The sequence below is a fragment of the Salminus brasiliensis genome, chromosome 20, assembly GCF_030463535.1.
Source record: "Salminus brasiliensis chromosome 20, fSalBra1.hap2, whole genome shotgun sequence".
NCBI classification, from domain to species: domain Eukaryota; kingdom Metazoa; phylum Chordata; class Actinopteri; order Characiformes; family Bryconidae; genus Salminus; species Salminus brasiliensis.
In genome coordinates, this window is record NC_132897.1 from 5,865,075 (window position 1) to 5,882,702 (window position 17,628).

Here is a 17,628-nt window from a genome sequence, read left to right on the forward strand (position 1 = left end):
TGATTATCATATTATGATATTATGATTATGTTGCACTCCTGAGCAGCAGAACAGTCTTGGTGGTTCTGTGACTTTTTAGTTAATAATTTATAAATAGTTGTGATCAGAGGAGGACGGGTCGGGTCCCCCTTGTGAGTCTTGGTTCCTCCCAAGGTTTCTTCTCCAGCTCTGAGGGAGTTTTTCCTTGCCACTGTCGCTGTTGGCTGCTCACTGGGGGTCTTCTTATTGTTGGTTTCTTGTCTTTTTACTGATTACTGATTCTGTAAAGCTGCTTTGTGACAAAACCAGTTGTAAAATGCGCAATAAATTTGATTTGATTTGATTGGACTTTAGGTAGTCTGTACTGTTTTGTTTGTCTGACCATGGTTTTGGAGGAACGTCATTTCGCTCCACTGTGTGCCTGGGCACCGATGGAATGACAATAAAAGCCTCATGGCTTTATTTGACTTTGATGACTTAGGTAAAAAAAAAAACATCCTCATGGATCTTTATTTAGATTATGATTAGAACTAGGTGTGACTAGACTACTTCGTGAAAGAACTTTCCCAACATAAACATCATAATAAATTAAGCCGTGACATACTTTTCGTTCCCAACCTTGGTCCTGGAGGACACCCCTTTTTATTTTAGAGTTTCCCCTGCTTCCAACACACCAGATCCAGCTACTCAGCTAATCAGCTAATCAGTAAGCCCTTCCTGAGGTGAAGGTGATGTGTTAGAGCAGGAAACCACCACAATGTGAAGAGCAGGGGGTCTTCCAAGTTCAGAATTTGGAACTACAGGTGAAGAGCAACTCTCTATGGTAAGATTCCTGGTCAGGGATCGAGTCTAGTCCTGCCTACATTCTAAAACATAGGTGCTAAAAAGGTTCTTTGGCCATAGATGAACAACTTTTGGTACCATAAAGAACCATTTTTGTAATAGAGATGTGACCATTAAAGCCCTAAAGAACCTTTACATCAAAAGAAAGTCTTTAGGGTCTATTAAAGGTTCTTCACACTCACACATTTCTATGACAAACATGGTTCTGCATGGAACCAAAAGTGCCTCTTGTATGGCATCACTCAAAGGACCATTTGTAACACCTATATTTTTAAGAGTGGTTGGTGTGGTGCAACAGATAACACCACTACCTGCCAGTGAGCTACTACACTATGTGGGAGACTGGGGTTCGATTCCCAGCCTGGGTGACTATGCTGCACTACAGCAATTACAACTACAGCAGTCCTTGGGCAAGACTCCTAACACTACACTGGCCCACCTCTGTAATATGAGTAACCCTGTAAGTCGGTCTGGATAAGAGCGTCAGCCAAATGCCATAAATGTAAATGTGAGAGTGTAGTCCTGCCTAATTTCCTCGATGGAGATTCTCCACTGGGAAGCCAAGAGAGCCTGCATACAAAAACCAGTGTCCTGTAACCTAACCTAACATCAGCCCAGCAGCTTCTATTGACTTGATGGCAAAGCTCAAGAAAGCTCAAAATCCTGATGTACCTCCTGTATTGTGAAATGGTCTTCAAGCCCTGAAGTAATATTTTGGCCGTATCACCAATCCTCACGTCAGCCCACCTACTGCCCCATGTCAGTTAAGCCTTGCATAACTATTCTGACATGGACCATGTGCAGGGACAGACAGCAGACTTCGGTGGAGCCTGATGGCACTCTCAGGGCTGGTTAATGCCACAGAGTCCAGCCCAAAGCTCCAGAGCTCAACAGAGAGCCTGCCTAATGCCATTACTGATGCTGTCCCCCAGCCCAATGAAATTATTCATCCGCCCTGGAGCACTCCGCTTATCAGAAATTCATCTAAATCACCGGCTTGTATGAAAGAGCTCTGTACTCAGCTCTGGTGGAATTCGGTTTGGTCTGGAAATTGTTAATGACGTTACCAGGGCTGCCTCAAATGTCAAGACATGTAGAACAATTCCCCCGAAGGCTCAAACTGAACAAACAATGCAGGTGAAATTCAGCATAAAGGTAAAGGTAAAGGTGCACGTATTTGTCACTGTACAGTGTACAGCGAAATGTGTCCTCCGCATTTAACCCATCTGGTAGTGAACACACACTCACACACACACACACACACACGTGTTAGGGGCAGTGAGTACACACACACACCCAGAGCGGTGGGCAGCCAACTCCAGCGCCCGGGGAGCAGAGAGGGTAAAGGGCCTTGCTCAAGGGCCCTGCTCAAGGGCCCAACAGTGGCAGCTTGCCGAGCGCGGGAATTGAACCCACAACCCTGAAACACAACACTAACACCAATCATATCTACACTATATGTCCAAATGTTTGTGGACACCCCTTCTAATAAATGCCTTCAGACACTTGAAGTTGCACCTACACAGCTAGTCTATTTCCTGTAGAGACTCTCTGGAGCAGGTAAAAATGAACTTGTTGGCACCATGCTGCCTAATGCCAGGCGTGGGCTAGAGGATTATAAAGTGAGCAGTGGAACTACTGTGTTCTCTGAAATGATAGTTGGACCTCCATCCAATACTTTTGGGATGAGTTAGGGAGTTGGAGATAAGTTGGGGTGGTGATCATCCAATATCCTGATCTTGCTAGCGCTCTTGTCGCTGAATGCAATCAAATCCTTACAGCAATGCTCCTCCAAAATCTAGTAGAAAGCCTTCCTGGACAGAAGAGACAGTTACTCCAACAAAAGCCGGATGAACTCTTTTTAATTCTCTTGATTTCAGAAGAAACAATGAAACAGCAGGTGTCCCAATACTTTTGTCAATATATATCGGATCTCCCACAGATGGTTTTAAGGAATAGTCCTGTGTGTTTTGCACCCAAAAGTCATGCTGTTTTCAAACTTACTTCAAACGATTTGTGTCAGTCATTGCAAAATGACTGCTTCTAGTGTAGCATATGCCAAAAAGACATCTCATAGGCTTCCACAGAGCATAAAGCCGCATCCCATTCAGGGTTTAAATTGATCCGGAACAAGCAGAGCATAAAATCAAGGGATGCTGTATGAACGAGTGTGTTAATGTAGTCACATCTTCAGTTACATGTGTTCCCACACCTGAGCGCTCAGCTACAGCGGAAGGTGACGACTTACAGAAACGCCAGCATTCAAATGGACGCAGTACAATAGTCCCAGCCGAGTTATAGGGCCGCTGTGCTTTATCGGGTCTCAGCATAAGATGGAAATAATAGCACATCTGCTGGAGAAGATTGCCTCACTTTCCCTGAACTGCTTGCAATTTCACACTGAATGCAACTCAAACAAGAGTGTTTTTTAACTCACCTTTGTTTTTCCAGTAATTTAGAAGTTAACATGTCCTGTAGATGTCTTTTTTCCATCTGTTGCTTAAATAAACTGTGTGTAGACCATATCTGAGCACAGATGTTGGCTCCTAAAAGGTTCTGATTGGCTCAGGTTTTGATTGTCCCTAGTCCCAGTACATTTTAACTCAAATATTAAATTATAACGTCGGCCTGGATTCATATTTGGTTGTGGGCACCCCTTTTAATAGATGCACTGAGCTACTTTAAGCTCCACCCACTGCTGACACAGATGTGCAAATGCACACACACAGTTGTCCAGGCCCTGTAGAGAAGTACTGCCAATAGAATGGGACTCTCTGGAGCAGATAAACATGCCTAATGCCAGGTGTGGACTAGAGAGGTATTAGATGGTATTAAAAAGGAGTATCTTGCTTTATTTTGGAGTACTGTCCAGACTGCTGTGAGCATTTGATTGCATTCAGCACCCATACCCACCCCCAACTCATCCCAAAAGTATTGGATGGCGCACCATCCATCATTCCAGAGAACTCAGTTCCTCCACTGCTCCACGGCTCAATGCTGAAGGGCTTAATACCCCTCTAGCTCACACCTGGCATTAGGCAGCATGGTCCCAATAGATTCATGTTTTACTATCTGCTCCAGAGAGTCCTATTCTATTGGCAATACTTCTCTACAGGGACTAGACAAGCAACTTAAGGTAGCTGAATGCATACATTAGAAGAGGTGTCCACAAACATTTGGACATCTACTGTTGATACCATGATACTTGGTATTTGCATTACTACACACGTCTGGCCACACACACACACACACACAAACACACCAGGCCCAAACTGCAGGAGCTTGGAAGCAGATCATTTGTTAGAGGGCCAGACAAGATGGAATGAGGCTCTATCAGTCAAAACTCTGGAAGCAGCACCGCTCGAAATTTCCTCCACCATCTGCAGCCCAAGAACTGCATGTCCACGTCTGGCAGCGTTCCTACGGTGTCATTCCCAGCACTCCCACACCACCACTGCCTCATTATCAATCTAATAGGCCCTGCTTAGGGGCCCCTGACGCGGCCGTCTGCTTGGGCGATATGCGCTCGCACGCATGGACAAGGCAGGATGCATACAAGCTTGGGCTGTGGTTCCTCATTTGGCATTCTGAATGAGGGAATTGTGTCATGAATGAAGAGGAAAGACGAATGACAGAGTCTAAATATGTCAGTCCGTGATACGTCATCGGACATCTGTCAGTGCTAGCGTCGCAAAAAAAATTACGGTGCTGCTCAGTTTCTACAGACTTCAGGGATAAGGCAGTTAAAGACTGTAAGACTGACTATTTTTTTTATTAAAGCAACACTATGTAATATTTTTACCTTAAAATATCAGCTCTATTACTCTACTGTCTCAGTTCACACGCTTCTTTACCTTTCAGTGACAGTTCTGTATCTCTCAGCTTGTCCAGAAATGCATGTGTAAAGCACGAATTACACTCCCTGACTGTAGAGGGAGCCCAAAAGTACAAACGTCCAATTCTCGCATAATGCTGCTTTAACATAACACATACTTACACAGAAATAAGAAGGTGTGTATGCATCTGCATCACTTTGATACCATTCACCCCACAAAAAATGAAACCTATGTCTTAGGGCTTTCATCCCTTTAAAATATTTAATATTTAATTTCTGATGTTTGGAACACTGTTTAGACTAAAAACATTCAGGTTATTGCTTATTCTTCTTAAAGAAGCCTCATCACTAGCAGGTGGAGGCTGAAAGTAGGTTACTTACTGGCGGTGGACACATCGCCGATGTGCACAGGGGGCGTGGAGGGCACCAGGCTGGGGAAGAAGAAGGAGCGGAGAGAGTGATCCGAGTGTAGAGGAGAGCGCTGAGTCGGCAGATTCTCACAGCTTCCAGCCACACTGCTGTGGATCTTGAGGTTCAGGGGCTTGGCCTTCTTTTTGGCTCTGCAGAGAAGAAAACAGATAAACCAATAAACCAAGCAGGCAGGAAAAAGTGTGGCGAGGTGATGGAGTGCTCAGCCTTTTAAATAGCACATGGATGTTATATATAGGCATATGGTGGGTGAACACTTTAGACTTTTGATCAAGTAGACGATTGGCCAGATCACAGTTGGTGTCTGAAGGTTGCTTCAGAAGCTTGCATTCAAATTTCGTAATTTTTATTTTCCTCCCAGGTTGGTACTGCCAATTAACCCACCAGTTCATAACTCGCCCCAGCACTAGCAATGCTCCCAAAACTAGGAGTGTAAGACAGCCACCGCCTCTTTTCGGTGGCATTGCCAGCCAGCCGACATGCTCAGAGGAAAGCGCCAACCAACAGACACCTTTGCTGGCCAACATCGCTTAAGAGTGATCTCTTCCCACCAGGAGAGAGCACAGTCGACTGTGCTCTCTCAGACTCTGGCTGCTGATGGCAAAGCAGCATAGCTCAGGATTCGAACTCGCAACCCCCCGGGTCATAGTGGCAGAGCATTCAGATTAAGTCTCTGACAAGTTCTTGGATAATCAATCACATTTGGAACACACTCAAAACCACATTGTCCTCCAGCCCAGATGACCTTCTGGAGGTCTCCTAATCAACAAACCAAGCTCTAAAAGCCACAGCAGGTAAAAAAAAAAAGGTGACCCGAGAAGGTGGATCCTACAAACACGCTGATAATGAGATCTAGGACAGTCCGCACCTCACATCCACACCAACCTCTCGCGGCCATTCTCAAGCACGGGTCAGGAACCATTTACATACACTGGAACTGATGTGGTCTTGCTGGGATACGGCGGCTGAAGGACACAGACGTATTCGTGTTAGCTTGCAGCGTCTCAGTAAGAAGCTCATTTAGATGCTATAGTGCTGTTGACGCCTCGGGGGTGCTATTCTGCCAAATGAGTCCCACAAATACACGTTTTAAGTCTCGGCCCAAAATGCATAGAAGGAAGCGAACGAGCTGCAGGTTATCGAGGTTTCCCTCCAAAGGCTTTGTCAGCAATTTAGATAAAACCACATTAAGCCATTGCAACCAAATTAGATCCATTCGTCTTCCAGGATGTAAACAGGCTGACAACGAAAGCGGACCCGAGGCAGAGCCCTGCTGTACTCCCCCTGTCTACATGCCTCTTTTTCTTTCCTTTCACTGTGTATTTGTCACTCACTCGCACATTCTCCCGGGCACAGACAGTTATACGCATGAGCCGAGCACGCATACACACAGATACACATCAGAGTCGACTTTAGACTCGAAATTTGCAAAACACGTAAACAACGAAAATGTTAAAAAATGATCCTTGATGAGAGTAATTCAGAAAATGTGGCATATCTCAGACCAGCCTTTAGTTAGATCGGAACAGTTGTCACACCTTATGTTAGTTGTTAGCAGATGTTTGTTTATTAGTGTTTATACAATAAAAAATGCCCTTATTTGCCAGAACATTAAAACCACCTGCCTAATATTGCATAGGTCCATCTGGTGCCACCAAAGCTGCTCTGACCAGTCGAGGCACTGATTCCACAAGACCTTGGAAGGCGTCCTGTCATATCTGGCACAACATCGACAGTACCAGCAGATCCTTTAAGTCCTGTGAGATGTGAGGTGTGGTCTTCATGAGCATCGGTGAGCCTTGGGCGTCCAAGACCCTGAAGCTGGTTCACCAATGAGATCCTAGAACCTGCTGCTTACATTAGTCATGGTGCCAGATACCACAGGGCACCTCTATTAGCTGCAGGGAGACATACTGTCCAAAAAAGGAGAAACTGATACAATTTATGTCCACATGTTTGTGGACACCCCTTCTTATAATGCATTCAGCTACTTTAAATTGCACCCATTGCTGACACAGGTGTGTGAAAAGGGCTTTAACCCCCACCCCCCCAGCATTGAGAACGGTGATGCTCCATCCAGTACTTTTGAGATGAGTTGGGGTGGTGATCGTCCAACACCCTGACCTTACTAACCCTTTTGTCATTGAATGCAATGAAATCCTCACAGCAATGCTCCTCCACAATCTAGTATACAGGCTTCCCTGGACAGCAGAGACAGTAACTCCAACAGTTACTCCAACAAAAGCAGGATAAACTCATTTTTATATACCCTTGATTTCTGAGGAAACAATGAATGAGCAGGTGTCCCAATACTTTTGTCCAGATAGTGTTTCGAGGATCTTGAAAAAATCTAAACTAGTAGGAAGTGTGAGTGTGAGGAACGGGGCTGGATTACGGTCGAAGCAAGTGTGATCACCTAAGTGAGACTGAAAATTTCATTTGAAAGATGGTTGATTGAACACGGCACCCACCTCTCACCCGCCTCTGTTCTCTGTGACGACACATTGCTTTTTTAGAGAGACTCTGTCAGAGAGGACGATGATGAACATTTCTCCCTGTGCACAGAACACGACACACACTGACAGCAGCTATAGCAGAGGTGAAAGTGAGTGTGTGTGTGTGTGTGTGTGTGTGTGTGTGTGTGTGTGTGTGTGTGTGTTTATGTGTGGCACTGGAGCCTTTAGAGCACACCTCAAGCCAAGACATGCTGTCACCCTTAAACCTGTTTTTATTTTGCCATCTCTCTCTCTCTCTCTCTCTCTCTCCTCTTTCTATCATTCTCCCTCTCCCTTATCTTATCTTTCTCTCTCTTATTCCCTCCCTCCCTCTCTCGCTCTCACAGTTCTGCCTCTCTTTTGCCTCCCGAACAGTTTAGTTTTTATCCAGTAATGCAGGTTGAACTGTCTATTCAGCCCACCATAAATTACTATCAGTGTCAGGTGGGTGTTTGTGTGTGTGTGTGTGTGTGTGTGTGTTGGGTTTTGTGAAAAACACACATAAAAAGCACCAGACAAGCCTGAAGCAACCACTGTACTGAACTGATGACAGAATGACAGCGTGAGTGATTTACAGCACAGGGAGGGTTCAGACGCACAGACAGGCAGAGCCGGTGCTGGGCTCCTCAGAGCTGCCCCCCAATTAACTGACCCAGGTGCTCACAGCCCACTAGCACTGTGACCAGCCCTGAGGAACCACTGGAACTACTGGGAGTACTGGAACTCCTTTAGTCCTGCTCTGCTCATAGAACACAGTTACATGCAGCAGGTTGCTCCTTCATCAACGATTTAAACACTGCATGTTCATTCGTCATCATGATCTTTAAAGCAACGTTACGTAGCATTTGTCCTGTAAAACAGCAGCTCCAGAATCATGCTGATGCTCCACTGACTAACACGAAAAAACAGCGCCTCTGAGGGCCAGAACGCTGCTACTGCACTATGGAAATTTTGGTGGAGCTGCAGGAGAACCTTTAGAGTGTGAGGGAAGTTCCTGTGATATGACTGTACCATATGCTTCTTTACCTTCAGATGCTGCTTCTGGATCTCTCAGCTTGTCATAAAATGCACTTGTACAGCTGCCCATGAGGCGGCGCTCAAAGCTTGAGCTGTAGTTATGCAGTGCAGCAAAAGTGAATTACACTACACACCTGTAGGGGGAGCCCCAGAGCAGAAAACATACATTCTCGCCTAATGATGCTTTAAGCTTGTAGTTATGACTTTTTCTGTTTGTTTTGATGTAAATATAAATATAATAATGTAACAATAAATATGTATATAATAATAAATGACACAATACACGTATTCTTTATTTTCCAGCTGTTTTAATCAGCTATTCTAGGCATTTTGAGACATAATGATTGTGGTGTGTTCCATTATTTCTTCTATTTTGATATTTTTCAGTTTTGTTTTATCTATATTTTTAGCTATTTTAGTCTATTCATACCAGTGACTGTAAAAACATGGTCACTAGTAAACAGTGAAGCCCATTTATAAAAGAGGCCTCTGCTGAATGTAAATGTAAAATGTAAATGTAAATATACACACACACACACACACACACACACAAGCACAATACATGATACTATTACTCCTAATAGTAATTCTGCCCGTTTTTGTGTCTGACTATTAACATATAAAGCATTCGATTTCATGAGAATATGGTCTCCTTCTCCTTCACCCAGCTTTACATATAAATTGCTGAATGCCCCCACCCACACAAACCCACTACTCAAACCAACCCCCTTCCATGTGCATACTTGCACACGATTCCTCTCCTACACATAAACACACACACACACACACACACACACCTGTGTTCTCTCTCTTATATACAATATACACACACACACACACATATTGAACATGCAGCAGCCTCTCTCCCGTCACCATTGCGCTGTGTGTGCTATAGCATGAGGCTTGTCACGCTCTGGGCTAATAGGGAACAGTAGAACAGGTCTAGCTTCATTAAGCTTTCCCCCTGCTCATTATCCTCACCTCTGCACCACACACACACACACACACACACACACACACACACAGCACAGTCAAGAGGTGAGAGAGAGGAGCAGGGGGCGACTTCTGCTCGCTCTCTTAACAAGGATTTATCTGTCTATTACTGTACATCACTGCCCCAGCCTCACTGCTAATGTACAGGCCACTGAGAAAGTGTGAGTGAGAGGGAGATAGATGTGTGTGTGTTAGAGCTGTCAAATGATTCAAATAATTAATTGCTGTTAAAAGCATTGGATTATATATATATATCTCCCACGCCTGGCAATACGTCTCCACTAGACATGTTGCAATGGGTACAACTTTAAGCAGCTGAATGCATTCATCAGAAGGGATGTCCGCAAACATTTGGACATATCGCCTTTACCCTCTCTGCTCTGTGCTGCAGCATGGCTGACCCTGTGCTCTGACCCCAGCCTTCCACCATAGCCTCCTGTACACTCAGACCTGATGATAGGACAGCCTTCATTGTCCTCTGGCATTGATGGAACCTTGTGTGCCCAGCACCCTGTCACCGCATGCTGACCTCTGGGATGTTCTGACCCAGTTGCCTGGCCTAAACGATTTGGCCTTTGGCCCAAAGACGCTCAGGTCTTCATACCTGCCCACATATAATGCTGCTCAGTCACTGTCTAATATGTCCCACACTTTGACATGCACCATTTCAAACCACCTAGCAACACCACAGCAACCAGCTGGGATACCATAGCAACCACTTAGCAACTCAATAGCTACCACCTGGGATACCATAGCAGCCACCTAGCAACACCGTAGCAACTACTAAGCAACATCATAGCAACCACCTACAGTAGCATACCATAGTAACCAACTAGCAAAACCAGTTTCACCCTTGTTACCATATAACAACAGCCTAGCAACTACATGGAAGTCGGCACCACTGACTGACTGAGTGCCAGGCGAATGCCTAGAATTTACCCACCGGATGCATGCAAGTGTCTGAGGCCGGAAAGTCATTGTGTGTGTGTGTGTGTGTGTGTATAAGTGTGTGTGAGACACTGAGGCTCACTGAAATCCAACAACCCAGTGAGTGATTGAACATGTGACACCAAGCTGCATTTTCCCAAACAAACCCAGTACAGCTAATAACTCAGAGATGTCAGATTCCTCTCCCCCTTCATGCATCTCATCCGGATGCAAACAGACAGTCGTCGGGCGCACAGCAGTAAACGGGGCAGTTAAAAGCTCTCCAGACAGTCATTCAGGTCCCGCTGGCGACTGTGTGTCCGCTTCTCATCCCGCTTCGCTCGGCCCGAGCCTTAATAAATCAATTATGTGCGGCGATGCGAGGCCGTCCCCGTCACTTTTAAACACCCATATAAATTCATCATCACGCTGCCAATCTGAGAGAGGCACAGGTTGGGTGGCTCATTATAATGGATGGACTGGTGAAAGGGGATCGGCTGCACTGGAATAGCTGAGGTCTGTGTGTGTGGGGGTGTGTTCGTGTGTGTGTGTGTGTGTGTGTGTGTGTGTGTGTGAGGGAGGGAGTGAGTACACACTGACATTTCTGTAACCTGACTGGTCATTAATGGAGGGGAAAGAAAAACCCAGATTAACACTGGCACACACACACACACACACACACACACACACAGTTACATTCACACACATCCAATTGTGTTAGACCAGGCCTGGCTGATATTATTATACTGGTAGTGCAACATTCTGGACAGTGTAATAGTATTAGCTGAGTAACAGGTGGTTCCAAGTGCACAGTCTGATTGGCCGAAATGCATTCCACCTGTTCCTCCTGCATTTATTTCATTTTCAGTCAAACCTGATAATAAAAGGTCTTCGGTTCTTTAAGATGATTTGAGAAGAATAATTAATAATAATATAATAATAAAATATACAGAGGAAATGGGACCCCTAACACCCGTGCAAGACCCAGTAGACCACCAAACAGCTCCTATCAAATAAACAGGACTTCCGTCTTTGAGAAAGAGAAGGAAATCCAGCTCCACTGCTGCTCAGGATCTGAAAATATATGCAGGTGTTTCAGTCCATCCTTTCACTGCGTAAGAAGACAACTCGACACTCTTGAGTCTGAAGGACATGGAACTGGTCAAGAAGAAGCTCTTATCAAAAAGAAGAAGAACAACATCATCTGACCGAATCAGTGCTGAAGTGCTGAAGGTTCTGCTGTTTTCAGGAGGTTGGAATAACTGCACCATAGTCCAGACCTCAACATCACTGCATGAGTCTGGGATGATTTAAATGCTGAGAAGCAAAAAATGCTCCGGAAGTTCTTAGACTGAACTCTCTGAATCTGGGCGACATTGAGCTGTGGAGCAGGGGAACTCTGATGGAATGATGGATGGTGCTCCATCCAATACCTTTGGGATGAGCTGGGGATGAAGTGGTGGGTGGTAGTCATCCAACATCCCGACCTCACTAACACTCTTGGCGATTCCCTGAACAGTAGACACGGTTTTCTTTCACACCCTAGATTTTAGAAGAAATATTGAATGAGAAGGCGTCCCCATACTTTTGTCAATATAGTGTTGACACTATGTATCACAATACAGGTACCCATAATCAATCAGCATTGTGGTAAAATGTCTAGCTCGTATAACCCATCATCCTTATCATCCTTATTCAAATGCACAACACACACTCACACACACACACACAAACAAATCACACACCGCCTTGGCTATCTATATAGGCCGAAGGGGGGGCAGCTGCTTGACTCTGGCCGACTTCACGAGCACAAACAGTGTCTGTGGATCTGAAAACAGCAGTTGGGCTGTGAAAGGCTGAGATTTCTGGTAGATGAATGAAGTGTGTGAGCTGCCTGCTGTGAGGCAAACTCACTGCTCCAGGCCACTTCAGGCCACATCATCGGCCGTTATGCAAAAACTCCGCTGACATTACGAGCCTTCATCATCTCACACAATTAAACGTCCTGCAGAGAGATGTGCTGCGAGTACAAGTAGAGTGCATATTCAAAAAGCTCTTTCAATGACAGCACCTGAAAAACGGCTCTTATGAAAGAGCATCGAGGTATTCTTCCAGCAGCTGAGTCACAAAAGAACATGAGTGCTAATCTCATATACTGGACCTCTAATATGATGGTGTACGCTTCTCTGGGCTCAGCCTATTCAGCTGGTGTGCTTAACCAACGCAGCGCTAACGCATTCCACATACCTGACGTTCTAGACGAGCGAAGCAATGCAGAGTGGAGCAGAATGTACAGAACCTTAAAACTACCGTAAAATAAAGGCCACTTTTAAAGGGTTAATAATATGGGAAAAAACGTAAGGTGGGATTGTCCCCAGTTTCTCAAGCAGGAACGCTTCTCAATTCTTCAGCAAAGAGTTTAAAGCAAGTGGTAGTCTATACAATCCGTATATGCAAATTAAGCAGTGTTTTTGTGATGTCACAACCAAGCCATTTACATACATACATAAACAGCATGTCTGTTTGTTGAGCCGTGAGCAGATTAAGTCTATCAATTCACACAGAGGCTATTAGGAGTGTTTTATAGCCTGAATAGCTTTCTGAATGAGGCACAATACAGGACTGCCAATGAGAACCAAGCTCATTTACATATTTCAGTCATAACGATACAGTAAGAGAAAAAAATGCTTGTTAAACTCTCAGGGCTCTATCTTACACCCTGCACAAGGTGCATTGGGATGCTCACCGCAATCTTACACCCTGCCAACAGTGTATTTTCACGCCTTCCACCTGCGTCGTTTAAATAGCAACACTGCTTGTGACTATATCTACGCTAATGGACGCGGTGGTCTCGAAATGAGGGGTGTTTAGGTCAATTTCTGCCGTATTGTTGCTATCTTGGCAACGGAAAACACAGGAGGTCCACAGACTGAAAACAACCTAGGCAGACGGCAACAGTCAGACGCTCGTTGCTATCTTGACAGTGAATTGTCAACACAGGCACGTGCAGCCTGATGCTCGTATACCACCCCCCCCCCCAACCAACACGCTTTACACCACTGAAATAGCCAAAAGTTAGGCCGCACCTGGCTCTTAAAGGGAACGGCGAGAGACACACTGATTGGGTTATTGCACGTTACGCCCCAAACACAACCATGATTAAGTAAGAGACTCAGTAAATGTCTTTTGCACGTTACGATGGTCCGAAGTCCACAGGCATTAATATGGAGCTGGTCCCCCTTGCTAGTCTGGACACTCGGTGGCTGACTTGCCCTCTGTTGTTCCTCCTAAACGCTTTAACTATTCAATAATAATACCCCTCACAGCTGATGGTGGAAGATCTAAGAGGGGAGAAATGTCACCAGCTGACTTGCTGTTGTAGCAGTGGCATCTATTACATACAGAACCACGCTGGAGACTGCATGGCTAGGGGTTAATGAAACCCCCGAATTTAATGATTAGGAGGTGTGTCCCAATACTTTTGTCCATATAATGGTGTCTATAGTGGAAAGGACAGAAAGTTAGGATCTGCACTTTTCACAGAATTTCACAGCTTCCTTGATGGGGGGAGTAATGAAAACCGAGACCCCCGAAGGTTAAAGGACTTTGTTCTTTGTAAAAATTGGAAAAAGTTTACCTTCAGTTTCAGACGAAGGATTTTTTATTAAAATTAGGTTTTTTGTTTGCTCATAAAAGTATGAGCCATGACTGAATTAAAAGTGAGGGCTGAAATTAAAAAGATGATTAGATGTTAAAAATTTATAGTCTAGCAAACAGGAAGGAATCAAAGTAATCAGCGTCTTTTAAATGATGCTGCAGATGAGCACAACGATGATCTTCCATCTGTTCTGTAGCCCGAATACTAGAATATGTATAAATTCATGACAGCACCTGGAAAGGGTGCTCTTCTGAAAAAATATTCAGGTATTTCTTCCAACAGGTGAGTCACAAAATAAATATGTGTAGCAATCTCATACTGGGAACCTTTCAAGTCCGCTAGTTTAGACCATTTTGGGTTCTGTATTGCTGCTGTATTGCCTTAGTGCCAAACATCCAGCATGGAATATGATGAGGATCCAAACCCAGCCTGATCAGAGTCTTTAGGAAGGAATAAAAAGAAAATAAAATGACACAATTTCTATATTAATGGCAAATGTAAACAGGTTCCAGGACAAACTGGGTCAGATTTACAAAGCGTACCCCAGTTTCACCATTACTTTAAGAGCGTACTGCGTCACACCAACACATTTGCTTATTCATAAGCAAGGATTACCAGCCCACAGCACCAGCGATGCATAACACAGCACTGTCCTGCAAAAAACACCACCTGAATGAGTTCAGCTCATTCAACATGTTTGGTCACTCAGGCAAGTGTTTAACAGATTACATCCACTCATCTTATTAAGCCATATGTACATCGATCAGCCATAACATTAGGATGGTGTTATTACACAGTTACTGTAGCATGTACATTTTAGGTTCATTATTATTAATATTAGCTCTTTAACATGTAGATTTTGTGAATGGATACGTAAACTCCAAAAATTATACATTTACACCATATGGACAAAAGTACTGGGACACCTGCTCATTCATTGTTTCTTCTGAAATCAAGTGTTTAAATCAAGGTTTATGCTGCTTTTGTTGGAGTCACTGTTTCTACTGTCCAGAGAAGAATGTTTTTTACCATTTTCTTTGGTGCATTGCAACTGTATTCAGCAACAAGAGCATTAGTGAGGTCAGGATGTTGGATGGTCACTTCATCCCCAACTCTCCAACCCATTCCAACAATATTGAATGAAGCACCAGCATTATTCCAGGCTACACAGTGGTTACACTGCTCCACAGCTCAATACTTTTTATTGAGGGCTTTATACCCCTCTAGCCCATGCCTGGCATTAGGCAGCATGGTGCCAATAGGTGGTTGTTTATCTGCTCCAGAGAGTCCTATTCTATTGGCAGTAGTTATCTACAGAGACTAGACAAGCTGTGACTTATTGCACATCTGTGTTTGCAGTAGTTGAATGCATTCAGTAGAAGGGGTGTCCACAAACATTTGGACATGTAGTGTATGTAAGACTGGGCTTAAAGCCATCGTGACTGACGACAGAGGTGGTGATGGGGATTGTGTCAAGGGTGTCAAGGGCTTGACTGTGGGTAATTGCAGCTTCCTGTTACTGTTATTGAAGCCTATTATTATTATTATTATCATTATTATTCTAATCAGTTTGACGGCTTTTGTGAAGGAGGGGAAATGCAATAAGAAAAAGATTACGACGCACTTAGGAATTCTTTTGGGTATTTTCTGACATTTAAATCATGATCAACTTGATTGGCAAAATTGGTGATTCACGACACTTTCGTCAATGTGCTCAAGCCTGACCTGTGTTCTGATCACTGCAACTCTGAGCCCATATTGCACAGTACACACTGGCCAGTGTAGCCTTGGCTATATTTCTCTTAACCCTTCTGCCTGTTAAATGTTTCATTTTAAACGTGATGCAATACTCTATCGATCTATAAATCTATTGATTCATCAAATTGTCTATTAGTTAGTCTTCCCACAACATACAGCGCATCCCGAAAACGCAGGAATTTCCCTTCGGACGTTTTACCTAACACCTAACTCCATAAACAGAAGTTACAGAAGTGCAGCAACGCTCGTGCTCATACAGCAGCATTAGGGAACGCCAGCACCTGTGTGACTGAGCTAGCCTGAACAGGCGTTTTCATAACCAGCTGTCAATCCCACAACAATCTCATTAACGCTCTCGATTAAGTCCTGGGAGCTGTTGGCCTTTCTGGAGCATCAATGAGATTGTTGTCGGGGAGTACAGTAGAAAGACCCACTCATCACAAAAGTATTGGATGGAGCACCATCATCATCATCATCATCATCAGTCCAGAGAACACAGTTGCACTGCTCCACAGCTCACAGCTCCACTTCTAAGGCTCACTGAGTCTGGGCGGACCATCACAGGTCGCCAAAATGTACCTGCCAGTGTTAAAGGCAACGGCAGATAGAGATTTCGCCACTACACTAACAGTTGCTGCTGTATGTCTCCTGACTGTCTCTTGACTATCCCAAAGTTTTGAGAATTAAGAACACAATCTGCCCACAGTCTGCTCAAACTCCTCAAAGGACAAAACCGTTAAAAGTTTCCCTAATAAACTCCCATCATCCCACCACTGGAGGTCTCCTGACTGTAGTCAGACCCTTTCAGAATCAATGGAAGTGATTTAAAAGTGAGCAGAGCTGCTTCCAGAATGGAGAGGAACACAGTTTCACCAAACTCAAAGCCAGCTCCGTACACAGTCCCGCAATTATCCTGTTATGAGTTTTGCTTTCGCGTGACTTTTCTGAATGCTCTGGGTTCTCTTCTCTTTTTTGCACTTTGGCTCGAACGCGACGGCGAAGCGCCTCAAACTCTTAACAGTGCAGATTCCACCGGATGATCAAGCGCAGGACGGCGGCTTGATCTAATTTCAGACGTTCTTCGGCAATCGCAAAAAAAATTGTCTCATTAAAAAAGTGAGCGCGAGAGGTACGGGAGGGGAGAGAGTGACAGAGAGAGGGCGCGAAAGAGGAGGCAACAGAGCTAATCAATGCTAACAGTGAGCGTGAGTGCGAGCGCTGAGGCTGATGCAAATTTCTCATTCAATTTCTCATTCAAGTAATCCACGGTGGAATTACTGGCTGGAAAAAAGGCAAGACGGAGTGATTCATACCTCTCCTCCCCCATATGCCTCCCATCCTCCTCTTCCACCTCCTCCTCTCCACCTCCTCCTCTGGGTCTCGCTCCATCTCCCCGTTCCAGCCTCCTGATTTATTAGCAAACATCAGATTCAATAAGGGAGTGCTTAACATTTGCCACAAAGGTGGTAAGATAGAGAGAGCCCCACGCGTACGCTCTCATTAAGCAGCTCAGACACACTCGCACAAAACATGCACACACACACACACACACACATACATATAGCCCACACCCTTTGTAATGCTCTTTATGCACTGTCTCATAAAGTAGCATTAGGGAACGCCACCACCTGTGTGACTGAGCTAGCCTGAACAGACGCTTCAGAGAAGTTTCATAACCAGCCGTCAGACCGACT

The 17,628-nt window shown here is 44.6% G+C and overlaps 1 protein-coding gene across 2 annotated transcripts in view; it reads right to left on the reverse strand.

Annotated features, from left to right (window-relative positions):
• Positions 1-17,628, reverse strand: part of ksr2 (kinase suppressor of ras 2) — a 138,860-nt gene that overhangs the window by 70,142 nt on the left and 51,090 nt on the right. For both annotated transcript variants that reach the window (XM_072664716.1, XM_072664715.1), the window contains exon 6: positions 5,039-5,217. In XM_072664716.1, coding sequence (XP_072520817.1) covers positions 5,039-5,217 — 179 coding nt within the window. The remainder of the gene's footprint in view (positions 1-5,038; positions 5,218-17,628) is intronic.